At 43.7% G+C, this 16,283-nt stretch overlaps 1 protein-coding gene across 2 annotated transcripts in view; it reads left to right on the top strand.

Moving 5' to 3' along the window:
• CDKAL1 (CDKAL1 threonylcarbamoyladenosine tRNA methylthiotransferase) overlaps nt 1-16,283 on the top strand; it is an 869,422-nt gene that overhangs the window by 133,068 nt on the left and 720,071 nt on the right. For both annotated transcript variants that reach the window (XM_075585602.1, XM_075585601.1), the window contains one exon: nt 1,374-1,458. In XM_075585602.1, coding sequence (XP_075441717.1) covers nt 1,374-1,458 — 85 coding nt within the window. The remainder of the gene's footprint in view (nt 1-1,373; nt 1,459-16,283) is intronic.

The raw sequence follows: 16,283 nt of genomic DNA, 5'->3' as shown, positions 1-16,283 counted from the left end.
GTCAGTGCGCAGATTGTATTATTGATGCACATATTGAATGGGGGGTGGGGGGGAAATATTATTTATTTAAATGGCCACTTGAAACTGCAGCTTTGTTTGATGTGATGCCATACATCTTGACTTTGGATATGTTCTTTGAAAAATGCTTTTTACATTTCAGCCCTACTTGGTGTTGAGAAGCACTTCCTCTACTACTGCTTTTGTAGTGGAGTTTCTCTGGTTAATTTTTCCCACCCTGGTTTTAACAGCGGAGCAGTATACGATTCATACACAGATGTTGCAGATGGTATTGCATCCGTTAACGCAGTGTGTGGCATGTTTCTAGTAGTGCTATTGAGAACAATGGTTAGAGAGTTGACGTATTTGTTAACGTATTTCCCTCTCCCTCACCCTTTTTTTGGCGTATTTGCATACCTAAAACATGTCACTATAAATCTACATCTTTACCTAAACTGGCAATCGTTTCGTGCAACTGTTTAGAAATCTGTCAAAATCCTGATTGTGTGCCCAACATAATGGCCGCCTTTTCAGTTTCAATCCTTCAGTCAGTGTAACTCAGCAGCGACAATGTATCCATATATTACTAAGGTAACATTATCGATTTACAGTTTACAACTCACATTTTAATCTGGAGTGTAACTGTTACATACGCCTATAATATATATTATCTCTTAACTGTGCATGCAATGTCTTGTATATAATGTATACCCTGTTCACTTTACTATGTATTGTAACCATGTATTATTTGTCATCTTAACTCTATGCCAATGACATACTTGAAAACGAGAGGTAACTCTCAATGTATTACTTCCTGGTAAAACATTTTATTAATAAATAAACTCAAACTGCTGGGAACATTGCTAAAAAATGATTCCAAATAGGAAAGTGTTGCAAAGATCTTGCACTGCTTGGAAGGTGGGCTAAAACCTGGTATAGAAATAAAAGGATGCTTTAAAAATCAGTGGTAATAAGAGTTTAATATTTTTTTTTTACAAAATTCACTATTTAATGTTACAGAACTGATTTATTTAAAAAAAAAAAAAAACATGTTTTGCTGCTTTAACACAGGGGGTGTTTGCATTATTTTGTGCATTAACACTGGTAATAACGTCTGCTACATCTGTAAATCTGTAATGCACGGCGTTTAACTTTTTGAGGGGGGGAAACACAACGTAATAGCTTTGAGCTGTATCCTGTTTAAATGACCTGTGTGTGTATATATGTATATGTAATATGTGTACATGTACTTGCACCCAACTACTGTATGTGTGTATATATACGTCCTTGCACACAACTATGTGTGTATATATACGTACTCGCACACAGTCAGGTACATTTGTTCTGAACCTTTCCGTTTCTTCACCTTTCTCCAGAGAACCCAGAGCAGGCAGACCTGTGGCTGCTGAACAGTTGCACAGTGAAGAGCCCAGCGGAGGACCACTTTAGAAACTCCATTAGGTAAGTGCCACTGTGTGTGTGTGTGTGTGTATCTGTGTGGAGATTTACAGGGCTTTATTAAAAGTGCTTTTTTAATAGTGCTTTACACAATATCATTAAACGCAAGGGCTATATTAAAATGAAATGCAAGATGGAATAGGAATACGTTTAATGTAATCATGGAGAAAATATAGCTCATACAAAACCGTTTTAAATGAGAACCTAAGCAAAAAAGATAATCATGGCGGTTAGATGACATGTTGGTGTAATGATCAGAGAAAACGGTAAGATTACAAGTTGGTGCGTTTTCAGTACTGTAGATTGCGTTGGTTGCTACAGTAGAGCGATCTTGGTAAATTGTTGTGCTGGATCGGGGATGTTGGGGCTAAGGCTGTGCGTATAATACTGGCTATGGCGACGTGACCGCTGACGTCAGCCGTCGCTATTGCGATTCCTACACTCTGGTGCGGGAGGGGGCGAGGCCGTGAGTGGTTCGCCCTCAGTGGATGGTCCTGGGCTGTGGCACATTTCTAGTCTCATTAAATGTTGGTGTTGTCACAGGAGACCAGGACTAATACCAGGGATCAATATCGCCAGACAGAAACAAAAGAGTTTATAAAATTAATTGATTGGAAATGTGTACAGTATAATAGTACAAATACACAGACAACACACATACTGTACTTAACTGGGGAAACGTGGGATACCCTCCAGGCCTAGTTGCAGGCACCTTCTTGCATGGGTTTCCCCTGTAAGGCCTCGTTCAGGGTGCCAGCTGCAGGACTCGGAGGGAGGGCGGGAGGCAGTGCGACAGTTTGCTGGGCGATCTGTGTTTATCCCCCAGCAGACTTTTCAGCGTTGGGGAGGGGGCGGGGTTACACACAGCAGGGTAAGTATCGAGGTTGCAGTCATGAAATCATTCTGAAGAATGATTTCATTGGCTGCCTAAGTCCCAGTGACGCTGCTGCAACTCCAAAAAACAAAATTTTCGTTTATTGAAACTGTAGTCAACTTCAACTCCGTACTTCGGAGACAGGGCAGCTGCTACCCTGACAACCAGTATTCAAATTGAATACTTTGTTTCTCACGGCAGCACGCACGGCAGCACGCCCTCCCTCCGAAGCCAGCACCCTGAACGAGGCCTAATGCTTCCTGCAGAGCCTACAGGGCCTGCTTGTCAGGCCTGAGACCAGCACTGGAGTTTTCCCCTGAACTCCCACTAGAGCCAGAACTAAAAGCTAATTAGGGGTCTCCCTCCCCTCATGTTTATACCCCTAGCCCACCATATTGCAACATTCAGGGCCAGGTGCTGGCTATGGGCCCGGGCCCTGATTGGTGGGTAGGACTTGAATGAACACTTGCAACATAAACTGTTACAGGAGAAGGTCACAGCCAACTTCTGCAACATTTCTCCTGCAAACACATTAACCCCTGGTTCCTGAGGTGCTGGAACCAAGTAAAATACATGTATATATATATATATATATATATATATATATATAAGTTCTTCAGTATTAGGTGATACCTAATACACCTAATACTGAAGAACTCATTTATTCTGCACTATCGCAACTGGACTAACACGGCTATTTTCTGATGTATGTATGTATGTGTATATATGTATCGCATAATATAATGCAGGGGTGCGCAAACTGGGGGTCGCTAGATTTTCTGGGAGGGCGGCTAGATTTCCTGGGAGGGGGGTGCGGCAGTTATATAGGTCCTACGCTCTCCTCCAGGCATTTAAATTAAATGCTGGCGTGGCCGCTATAATACTTGCCTTCCTTTCCAGCTATGCGTTGTCCTGGTAACCCGACGTGAAATGACACTGCGGGGTCACAGTACCACGGCGACGCAACCGTCACATGACCCCACGCGACATTTGACGCCTGGTCAAGCGCGGGGGGGGGGGAGAGGGGAGGTCATTGCACGATGCGCTGAGGAGCAGGCAGGGGTGCCCACGGGGAAACGTTTACGCGCCCCTGATATAATACACTGTATTATTGACAGGTGCGGGTAATGGCAGGCTCAACCTTTACTAACAGCAGCCATATTTTACCCCTATCGTCTCGGGCGTTACCGTTTTTTTTGTAGTATATAAAAAGATACAAAATCTGCTTAAATAATGTACCATACGTAACTTTATAGACTGTCCCCTCTCTCTTCCCCGACCACCCCCCCCCCCCCCCCACAATTGATTTGTACACTGAATTTCAGAATTTGTAACACTGTAAAACACACACTTGGTCATACTTCCTGCCCTCAAAACGCAGTGCAGAGCCCTCCAGTTCAAAAAAAGTTAAATATGCACATCGATATATTTCCCATTATGGTTCCTTATTCTGGTCTCTGGAACACAGGGTAAAGATGCAGATACTTTTCCTTCATATTCCAAAATGATTACTCCTTGGCCTCTGCTACTGAATAGCTCCCTTGCGTCCGGCAAAGGGATTAGCACTTCATACAGCCAACTCATTTTAGTATCTAGCTCTGACTCTTGGAACAGTGCTATGCTAGAATTTATTGTTGGATACATTCACACACAAAATTCTTTCCTCAACTATTTTTTTTTCTTTCATTTTACTAAGCTTGCCACCAACGACACAATCTTTCAGACCCATTACTGCAATATGTCCTCCATTTTGTGTTCTTGTAGGAATGGGCAAAACAGCACAATTGGTTACATTAAAACCTTTCTTTATGAAGATATAAAATGTTCTGGGAGGCACCCACTTCTTTTTCCAATATACTCTCATATCTGATTGGTTTTTCACTTCAGAAATTAATCTTACTGGAGCACAACCGCCTTATTTTAAGCATGTCTACCCTTAAAATGCATTCCTCCTGTACCTTTTAATATCACAGTTGAGCAGCGATGAAAATATCAATTTTGAGCATTCATAAGTGTCATCAGTCCTCGTCTTCTTTAAACTTCTTGCTACTTATCCATGTACTGTATCTATAGTATTGTAGCTCTCTGCATCATTGTATAGACAGGCATACTTTCCTGGCCAACCTTTGCAGAAGGTTGCTTCATGCTGTGCTTTAGTTGTAAAACATTACTGACTCTTGAACATCTTTGAAAAAGCATAATTGTTTCGCCTTATACAGTGATAGTGAGGTAGGTGAGATCTTTCCTCTGGACCTTGCAGCTGTCATAAATAGTAGAAATGTAAGGGAGAGCGCGTTTTGTAACCATTAAGCTATAAAAACTGATTGTGGAAGAAACCTCCAACCTTATTTTTGGGTGAACAGCTCTGCCTCTTAAGTGGAAAAGGATGCCTCCACGTTTGATGGACCTCTTGTGCCTCATTACACATCTGTTGAGTATGCTCAGACTGTATAACGTGTCATGTTTTATTTCTTTGCATATTGTGAAGGAAATGCTCAGATCTTTGCCGGGGGATCGTGCATGTCTAAGCTCACCAAGCCGGAGTGGAAATAGGAGTTATACATATTTTGAAGCGTGTAGTTTGGGGATTCTTTCACTGCAATGGTATTGTCATCTCCTTTCAAAATTGATATTGATGGCTCTTTCTGTGAGAAACGTTGCTCAGCCCCTCCGTTTATCGGATCCTGCAGAAAATAAGCCAGTTGTGTTGACATTTTTTGGGCATTACTTCAGTCCAAAGAAAGCAAAAATATTTTTGGTATCTTTTTTGGCTGTATGTTAAGCTCTGCAATCTTTTCAGCAAGCTGATCACTTAAAAAATTATTTTGTTTTCAAAGCACACCTGTAAACTTATTCTAGGGGCCAAGGTTTAACTATTCGGTTTCTGGGGGTTTAGTATGTGTGGTGGGTGGCTGAATCCTTTTGAACAGCCAAGTTTTTTATTTTTGTGTTACTGTTGACTCTTAGGCCACGGGCATTGTGCCTCGGGCCGTGCTGAGCCGTGCTCCTGCTCTGCCTCGCCTGCTCAAGCTGGTACTTTTTTGCGTCCTGTCAGGCGAGGCAGCGAGCGCGCTTTGGGGGCGGAGGCGAGGCGGGGCTAGTCCCTCGTTCCCACTGGCTGTTTTCAGTCACGTGACCGGCCCTCCGCTCCTGTAAGCGCGAAAACTTAAATGAATATGGCGGCTGCAATTCAGCACGCCTCCGCACGCGCCCGCACGAGCCACACACATAGGTAAGTGTGCTGGCTCAGCACGGTATTTTTTTTACTATGTCCAAGGCCTTAACCATCTTCCCATTTAACTAAATGTGTCTACTTTGTAATTCAAGTCCTAGTCCATGTCCAAACCCAGGTCTTACGATCACGGTATTTGAAGCAGGTGAGCCTAGTTCAAATACCAGTGTAAAGTCTCCTTGTGACCTTGGGTAAAATGCTCAATCTCCCTGTGCCGTGGGTGCTAACATTAGATTGTAAGCTCTAGGGGGCAGTGACTAAATGTGCCTGCAAAATTCTATGTACAACTCTGCGTAACCTTTTAGCGCTATAGAAGGAACCCCTATTATTAGTATAGGCTCTTCGGGGCAGGGACTGCTTTTCCTACTGTTTTATGACTGAGGTGCTTTTTCCCACGATGTATTTTAATATTATGTCACCCGTATTACTGCTGTGAAACGCTATGTACCTGGATTGCGCTATATAGATAAAGCTATATCTACATACATCCCACGTATTTGAAATTGGCATTGGGTCTTGCGGTAGGGGCCTGTGAACGTTACTCATTCGTACTTCACCTCATCATCGTTCACCTAGTTTATATTTTAAGGGGACTTAAGGGAACATCACAATACTTTACAGTCAGCTTGAGAACAACTACAAGTAAATACAATTATTTTGTTACTCAAGAGACACAGGAAAAGCCAGAGTTATAATAATGCTTCCAATAAATGAGCAAAGGTTATACATTCACTTTACAGATGTTTCATGGACAGTCATATGATTTGGGGCACAACCAAGAAGCTGCACATGATAGAACTTTGATGGCATATTCCAACATAAACCGGTTTGTGCTTTTTAGAAGTAGACAGATTAATTATACAAATGAACGTCTCTTATGGCGCCTTCTATTTTTGGGCCTAGTAAGATATTTTGCATAAAGTTAATACTCCTATTGGTTGTTATTATTATTGTAGTTTTTTTAATGTTTGCCTATATGAATAAGGCCTTTTTATTTTTGTAGTTTTTTCAATGTCATAGTTTTTTGTATCATTGGCCACGCTTTGTTTAGTTTCCCACTGCCTTACAATGTTCTCCATTAGGCTGAGGCCATGGTATCGCAGACTGTGTGGAAGCGTCCGCACGCTGAGTGAACAGACTGCCTTAAGGCAGTGTTCGTGTCCATGTGGCGCGTGGAAGCGGGAGGGGGCACACGTTGCGCAAGAAATCGGTTCAAACTGATTTCTTGGCGCGACAGGCCGGTCACGTGAGCGGTTCGCCCAATGCGGGCAAACCAGCTCCGTCACGCCCCCCACGGCCCGTCCACCATGGCCAGTTAAGCGCCCGTTCACTGACCAGCCTCCGCGCGGGCGAAGGCACCATGGCCCCAGCCTTAGAGTGAAACAAAATGTTAGTGCAAATTTGGTATTGCATACCCCAAAAGCAAACTTAATGTGTAGCCCAGACTGGAACAAAGGCCTGGTGTTGTATTGCAAAAACACCTCTCAGATGCCATGGTCCATTGTTGTTTTTTTTTTTTTTAATGTATTTATATTTTGTGTTGGTGAGGGAAATGAACTGTACGTATATTAGTGTTTGGAGAAAAAAAAAAAAAGAAATGGGTCCCAAAAGACTCCCAAATAGCTCAAATCAGGTCAGTGAGCCAAAGGTGTGCATATTTCTCATGCATCTTGCTGTTTACTGCTGACGGCTCTGTGGCGGGGTTAATCCTTTGGTGCTTCAAAGTACACTGTAATTAATCGGATTAGTTATTCAGTACCTGGTATCCTTTCATTTCGGTTTTCATCTCCGTTATTGAACGGTTGTGCATTCTTCTGTGAGAAACAAACACATTCATATTTGCATAAAACCCGTTTGGGTGAACCCTGCCGTGCTGTGTTGTTGTTGTTCTGGAGTCCTATGAGTTACTGTATTTTTCGATGCATTTCTTTGTAGTTGCTCGCTACCAGTGCCAAGTTTAACCCATGTATGGTTGGAAGGGCCTACACTGTTTGCTGTCAAAAATAATCTTCATACTACCATAATGAATCCTACTTTGTCAAGTTGTGTGTTTTTTTTTTTTTTCATCTTGAGTATATATGTTAATACATAGGTTAAATTCTTAATTGTCATTGAATTGCTTTGTTATTTTTTTTTTTACACAATGATGAAAAGCACAATCGCTTTTCCAACATCCTGAGCACCCTAGAAATGTGTGGTTCTCTATTGCCACATCATTGGGTACTTTTAATGGTGTACAGCAAAATGCTCAGCCTTCAAATGTTCCCAAATTATTCTAGGTAATGAAACCTATGCCAAAGATGTACATGAAACCACATTCTATAGATCCTCCTGTAGAGACATCTGGAAGACTGACCAAAATGGTGCTAATGCACAAAGGAAACCTATGTTTTAACTCCTCCTGGATGTTGCAATTTAAAAGATTCGCAAGCTGCAAAGAAATGAGATATCTCTACACTTTGCAATAGATTAAACTGTTCGTATCTGCGTTTGCCTGCTTATTTTCTCACACCTTTCTATTTCTTCCAGACCTGCGAAAGTTTGTGCGAACATTTTGCTATACAAATTGTGGTAAAGCATGCAATTCTGCCACTGGCCACTTGAATTTGCTTCAAGCTTTATAACGCTAGCCCAGATTCTGACATCTGGATATTTAAAGCAGCAGAACAGCGTATTACAAGTTTGAAGCAATGGTTTTCCGGACTGGAACTGTTCATTTCCGCTCTGGGGACCCCCTCTTTCCAGAGATACTTACCTTGGTAGTGATGCCGGTATCCCTGTGCAGTTTAAATGTCCCGGTCCCGCAGGCAATAGGGAGCTGCAACAGATAATGTCACGGCTTCCTTTTGGCCCGGGGGACATTTTAAATCCGCCATTATGTTAGGCACACCGCTCCCTACCAGCATAGTTACCGGCACTGCTACGGAGTAAAGTATCTTTGGAAGCAGGGGGTCCTTGGAGCTGAAATGAACACAGTTCAGCTCCAGAGACCCCCTGCGCAAAACCTGTAATTAAAATGTAACACAGTTTCTCTCCCCCCCCCCAATCGCAAATAGTGACCATGTGGGGAAATCTACATCTGTTACCAGTGTGGTGCAATACCTTATAGGCTCACAGGAGGCCTGAACCTCCTCCACTGGGAGCCTGGGGTGTATCCTGGAACATACTGCTTACAGCGCCTCCACTTATGCAGGGATTCTAGTGTGTAGAATAACCCCTTACACAGGAACCACATACAGTAAGTACTTACACCAGGGTATGGATAAAACAGTTTACTATATGCACTACAACATAACACATCACAATACATCAACAATAGCAACACAGCAGTGTCACCCTTTAACCTGGCCTCACTGGGCCGCAACCCCCCAGCATATACCCAAGAGTCCCAAATGTTCCACAACCCACCCAAGTGTGAGACAGCACTACCCACTAGATGGTGTATAGTTGGTGCACTTGGTGTATACCTGCCCGGGGCTCCTGCACCCGGGTACAGCAGAATAACTACAAGACGATCTGTCTGCATCCAGCGCTGAATCCGCAGCAATGGCGTCATCTTCCTATTCGGAGGTTCCCCCTCTGGGTAAGCGCACCGTCAGTCTCTATCGTGCGTGAGGTAGGTCTGGTCCCAGACCATACTTGTTAGTTCCTCGCAGAACTGCAGCTGTGTCCTTGAACGTAACATATAATTAAAGGGGCAGTGCACCTACCTAGGGCCTGTCCCTGTCGCAACCACAATCTGGGTTATGTCTCAGGGCCTGCCTGGGGGGGGGGGGGGTTACATGGCCTAGTATGCAGGGGCTACTGCTCCCCACACACACCCTTCCCCAACCTGCTCCCAGCTCTGACTAACTCATGTGCTTCACTGTCTGCTTCCTGACTGCACACAACAATGTACCCAAATGCAGCATGAGAATCTGTCAGCCTTAGTGGCTGTCTGGCTGCATGTGATCTGGGTGAAAGGGCAGTCCCCAGAGGCTGCTGGGAGTTGTAGTCCACTCAGGACCTCTTTAGCATTGGGGCCGCGTGCGCGATCATAACTATGCATGCGCAAGTCTGTAATGGCTGCCACAGGCTCTATCTGCACATGCACCGACTGGGGATGTCCTTGCTACGGAGCGCCACCTCTGGCCATCTGCAAACTCATTAATGGCTGCCGCAACTCTGCTGCACATGCGCAAATGCTTTAAAGATGGCGGTGCCTGGCTGTAGATGCCGCCGGGAGCCCCCGGTGACGCGCTCACTCCTCTAGCTCCCTGACACAGCACAGGGTTCCCCCCTGCTAAGCGGAGGTAAAGGGGGCCAAGGGGGAACCCTGCTACAAAAAAATAAACCGCAATGCAGCCTGTTCTGCTGCTTAAAATGATTTAAATTGGCACATATCCCAGGTATCTCAAGTGGGCTCCTTTTTTTGCACAGATCTGTTTCCACGTGTGTGTGTTAGGATAGGTGTGTGTGTGTCTACATGTCTATATATCGCACTTAGGACGACTCCTCCTCCAAACCCCATGTTTCAGGTTCTGGATGAACTTGATCAAGTTTAGTCAAACTCTAGTGGTAAAAGGCAGAATTGCATGCTTGCACATGGCTTTTTTACTTGGGTAAACCAAATGTTTTGTGCTGAATTAGCAAAAATTCTGTATTTTTTGGATAAATATGACCGTGCTTTTGCTTGCTTTTCTGTTAATACTATATTTACTTTAAAGCTTTCCGTTAAGCTCCCTATTTTTATTCAGTCCAAGATTTTTTTTAAAGACGTACGTACATATTTGCGTTGCCTTGATTGTTGCGCAGATTGACAACTTTTTCTCTAGAACTTAGGGGAGCGGTGGTGAAAGCCATGTAAAAGGAAAATCACACAGTGCAATAATGCAAACACAATAATAAGAAGTGTAATATAGGGGGCTATACATTTCCTACTCACAATGGAGCAAGAATATTAAAGCAGAAATCCAAACAGTGGCAGTGTTGTCTTCGGATGGTATGATGCCGGTAGTTTTGTAGATCTCAAAAACAGAAAGACAATCCATGGTGCAGATCGACTTAAAAATAACATTTATCACACAAATCGCGAATGGAGGCTTACAATGTGTACAGCAGGGTATTACAGACTCTCTCTATGCAGTGAGTCGCGATCTCACCGCTTCCACGTCCGGCCGAGCCTCCGATGGTGTCCGCATCCGCAGCAACTTCCGACGTCGCTTCCGGTCGCGTTGATTCATCTGTCCGTGTACGCCAGCCAGTGCACTTTATTATTTATAGTGCACTTTATTATATCACCATCACGTTTATATATGATATGTTTCACTTGCACTTATCACTGGGGTTTAGGGAGTGTTTGAGCACCATCCAGGGTTTTTTGTTGAGCAGATTGACAACTGCAGTATATCCTTGTAAAGCCAGCCCCCTTTCCCTATAACTATAAGGGAACTACACATGCTGATTACCTGTTTTGCTCACAGGAGGCCTAAGCCTCAGCCACTGGGAACCTGGGGTGATCTTGATTCCTTGGGTACAGCGCCTCCACCTATGAGGGATCCCAGCGTAGCAGGATAACCCCTCGCGGGAACCGATTACAGTGAAGAGTAATACACACATGGTTATATTCCAATGTTTTACTCACGCGCGTATAGCAATAACAATACAATAACACCCACAATGATAATGCCCCAATGCGATTCCCAACACCAAGAGTGAGTCACCCCAAGTACTGAGGGTGGCCGGGGCACCTGTATCCCGATGTCCACATGAGCAGGCCCACCCAAATGGGAGGTAGCACTACCCCCTTGTGGTGGTGCACGGTGGGTACCTCCCTGTCTACGACCAGGGTATAGTGGAGATCTGGAATTAGCAGGGGCTGCAGAATGATCCCACGACGCGGGGTCTGCAAAATCCCCCCTCGCCTTACGATGGTGATCCGCCTCGTGGGGGCGCTCCAGCAGGAGTGTCTCCCATAAAGTCTCTAATGTGCCCTGGGCCTGGTTCCAGATCACAGGACACCGCGTGGCCGTTTGGTCACCTGAGCATTACTACTATAATAATACTCTAATGGGGAAGAGTCCCTATCTCGGGCCTTCCCTGCAGTACTATTCCTAGTAGGGGTCGGGGCCTAGCTAGTGCCTAAGGGGCGGTATTTGGCCTAGTCCAGAGGAGCACTGCTCCCTGGTCCTTACCTCTCTGTTTGCTGTCCCCCGTCCGACTGGCGCGCTGGCTCTGTTCGCGCCAAACTATCCCATGCTTTCTTTCTCTGCTAGAAGCCCTATTGGCTCTCACTGCCCATGTGATAAGTCCTTCGCCTGATTACTCTTGGACATGTAGTCCCTCGCTCCGCCTTGCGGAGCCTAGACAAGATGGCCACCGCAGCTTCTCTGCGCATGCGCGCCTGGACCTCACAGTGCATGCGCGAGCCCATAGATTGCGGCCCCCGCACGCTGGGTACACTGCAGAGCTCCGGCCCGCTACGATCGCCTCTCTGCAGCCTTCCCCTCCCCCGCACCTGAGGTAAGAGGGGACTCGGGTACACTTGTATAATACTATTGTATTCTATTTTATTCTGTGTGCACTTATTTATTTTAAATTAAACCTTTCATTGGCATCTGTGTTAATCATATAATTGCAATAACCCACACAATCTTTAACAAAGCTATCCTTAAAATGCCTCAACGATATAACTTTCTGTTCCCTCTTAAGACCATCTATAATCCTAACAGCATGCAGGTTGACTATTAGAAAATGGAAAGTTATTAAGGCTTTCAAGACCTATGAGCTTTGTGTTTGCAAGTGCTTGCATGAAGTGCCACCCTTCTGCACTCCCTGATGCTGTAGAAATTGTATCCAGCTGTTGAGGTTTTAGAACAGTGGGAGCGAGCAGATAGGGCTTGAGAAGCATGTACATTAGTGCTGATATAATAGATAAGAACATACAGTTCCAAACGGCATCTATTATCTTTCCTCACAATGGAAAAACCTCGAGAAGGGCTTGCTGAATAACCTACCGATTTGTTTACCCAAATGCACTTTGAAGTTGCAGGCATGACTTTAAATAAACGGAGAATGTATTTCTATTGCCGCTATTTTTGTTGTCCAGTAAGTTTGGCTTATCCTCATAGTTTATTTAATAAAATAGCGGCTGACCCTTTTGCCAGAAAAGCCTTGCAACATATACTGTAGTGTCATATGTTTCTGATAGCGCACTAGCTACGTATGCTGTACTGTACATACAATTTTTCTGGCAGAATGTATGCTGCAATGGGCATTGTATCTAACGGTGCCTGATGCACAGGGGAGGTAATGACTGGCCCAAGGTCATAAGGAGCTGACTGTGAAGCTGATCCTGTTTGATCCCAGAATACCCAGTGTTTAGTGTAACTACTAAACTATTCCTTCAGCCCAACAAAGTATCGCGGAACAAACACTCCAGACATGGGTTTACTGAATATCTTATACTGAACACTCTTATCTACCAAATAGAATAAAACCATTTGTCTTCTGAGAGTTCATGTTGAACTGAAGAGAGCTGCAGGTGATTATATCTACTGGCACCTGTAACCCTGGCAGTTCCGTCTTGTCCCACCGCTCCGTGCAGAGCCTTCCTGTATTTTTGTTTTTATTCATGTCTAACATGAATCTGTGATGTGTGAGGGAAGTCATAGTTCCTATTTTAACAAGAGAAAGTCTTGTGTTTAAACATGAAGTAGGAAGTGGATATTGTGCATCCTTGTAGCATTATCAAGAAGGAACATTATTTTAGTTTTTGGACAAGCTATTTTTTTTGGTGTATGTGGGCTCAATTGAATTGCAGAACTATGTAGAATGTCTCTCAAACGTGAATGTTTTGTGTGTAGGGAGAATTAACTGCCCTTGCTCTTGTGCTGTCATAAAGCGAATGTAAGATAGGGCTTTGCCAACCAATCAGAAGGTGCTACGCGTGCGTTTCATTTTTCGGATAGGGGGGGTCGGAGGGTGGGGGAGGGGTTACCAAAAGGAAAGTGTGAAGTTCCTACCATTCATTGCTGCATCTGCTCTCCCCATGCTGCTGAAGCTCTCTCCCCTCCTCTTCCCTCTGAGTCAGCATTCATAAGCAGGGAGGAAGGGGGACTTGTGGAAAGAGGCATATAGCACAGCGGCAGCTTCAAAGCTGCTCTCTCTGCACCAGCATCCCAAAATATCGCGATAACTGGTAATCTTCCATATCGGCACACCAGGAGATTCTGTTGCGATAAATCGGTATATCGCCCAATCCTATGCAGAACTATACTTTTAAAGTCTGCATGTGAAACAGGTCTCTGTTTCTTGCATTGGGGGCAAGTGTGCTTAATGTGAACACTGCCGTAGGGCTTTGGGCCTTCAAAAATGATGAGGAAAAATAAGGTTCGTAATCTGCTTTAAAGATCCTCACATGGATGTTTTGTTTTTTTTGTTGAGGAACTGCATCCCTTATTTATTAATTTGTATACAAATTTTATTGATATTTTTTTTTTTGTGATGGGGAAAAAATAGGGAGTGGGTACTGAAGGTGGGGATGGAGTTACCGCTCCGGGTCACAATAACGTGTACATCAAGATAAAATAGTACAGTCAAAATGATATAAACAGCATCGCCTTAATAGTTTATCGTAGGCTCTTATCAGCCTTGCTTGGCCTTAAATCTGGGAACTTTGGAGATCAGGATCCTGGGGGCACAACTCTCTCTCCTGCTGCAACATAACATTTGTGGGGAGGAACTGCCTCTTTAATGATGAGAACAAACTCTCAGTTTGGGCTAAGGTTTTCTTGTACATCAGTGCAGCTCAACTTTCTGATAAGGGAACCTCGACCAGGCCAGACTAACCAATCAGTTGCACGAACACAGAAGTACATACACATGGGTTTGGTAACCTCTTGATTATTCTTACATTCTGACTGGGGAAGAAGGTTGAGACAACCTATTTTTAAAGCTAGAGCTTTATTGCAGATCTAGGGAAGCGGTTTAACTGTTTTATTGCCTGAGGGGGCCTGCAGTGAAAGTGCGGTCGACGTATTGTGTGCTGCTAACAGCTGCCCGATAGCATTGCATATTTCTCATTTAGTATATTTATTGGCCGACATCCAAAGAACTCTGGAACATCCGGGGTTAAGGCCCAAGAAAGTATGTAGTAACTTGCTGCAGCAGGATTACTGCAGAAGTCAACATGAATTCAACTAGTATGCACAGTCTATTTTCTGTTTTTGGTTTTAGACCGTTGGCCAAGGTTTAATGGGGGTTTTCGAGGGAACAAAAGTACTTTTCTATTTATAACGCTGTTTCTTCTATACCATTTGAGGGATCAGTGGATGGCAAATCTAATTATTTCTACGGAAGAACCGTGCTGGCACATAATACACGCCAAAAATAAATAAATAGAACGTCCTAACTGGTAATATAAAGACGTCACTACAGATGCATTGTAACCAGGGGTGGTTGTGCTGCTGAAAATGTATCTGTCAAAATGAGTTTGCAGCCACATTGTAGAAGTGTGCAGTGTAACAGCAGACATTTTCTTCTTTTTAGTTACTAGCTGATAAACGGAAGGGTTTGCCCCGTCCAAAGGAATGACCTTGGAGAACTTCTGTCTAGTTTCGGGAGCAGCGTGTTCCTGATGAAGTTTTGTGTTTTGCCGATTTTGTGCCATTAGTGTCTCTTCCTTTAAGGAAAACAAGCTGCTAGTTTCTTAAAAACAAATGCATCCCATTCACTCGTGTTTCTAGATGTGTATTTTTTCTCTCACTCTGACGCCTGCTGTAGCAAACAGCCAGAGTTGAGTATTGGGACAGGTAGTTCCCCCTTCACCCTATATGCACCCGCTGCATTTCCTCTCCGTGCACAACCCCAGCTGATGGGCAGTGACAAACGAGGCTTCATTAACTGCGCACACAGTTTACTTACAAAATGTTCTTTTCTACTGTGCCAAATGAGAAGTTCATGTGGCTGTTATTAGAACAATGGTGAAGTCTAAACTCCATTTGTTTGTGGTTAAGTATCTTCTATACTTTATGCCACCTTGCTCTGAAGCATGAAAACAAAATGATTCATCTGAAATAACACCCACACTACACAATTATTTTTTGTTTGTTTTTTAGCTGTTGTACAAAACACATGACCACATTAGTTCCTTTATTTGGCATGTTGTGATGGCACTTTAAAAAAAAATTATATATATATTTACAAATGCTCATTTACAACAAAAGGAATGCCATTGTGAATGTATTAAAAACCCCATGGAACCAAATATATATATATTTTTTTTTGGGGTCCAATCTGGCTACTGGAATTCTACAAAGAAATGTCGTTGAATATACACTTTTTTTTTTCTGCTTATGTAGCGTAACAAATGTAGTTTGTAGCAATTAGTCATTTTAATTTACTGTAATTGTGCTTGATGTAGTGCATAGTTCTGGTTGCTCTATTTTAGAGTTGTTGTAGGCCGTGATATATAGAAATGTGTTGGTTTATCAAAATATGTTGTGTGCCGGTCCCTCAACAGTACAAACGATGATGCCGCTTTCTTTCCTCTCTCGTTCATAAATGTGTTATTTTCCTGTGTGTGTATCTGTATATATCTGATCTCCAATTATCAGCGCACTGTCATGATTCAGCCACCAAAGCACTGGCCAATAGGAACCTGCAACGCCATCAGTCCATTTAAATCTCCGGCGAAACCAGGGAGTGATACTGGTAACTTCACTGCTAACTATCTCTAGACAG

The sequence above is a fragment of the Ascaphus truei genome, chromosome 2 (assembly GCF_040206685.1).
Source record: "Ascaphus truei isolate aAscTru1 chromosome 2, aAscTru1.hap1, whole genome shotgun sequence".
NCBI lineage: Eukaryota > Metazoa > Chordata > Amphibia > Anura > Ascaphidae > Ascaphus > Ascaphus truei.
Note: the sequence above shows the minus strand (reverse complement) of the source record. Positions and strands in the feature narration are given on the sequence as shown.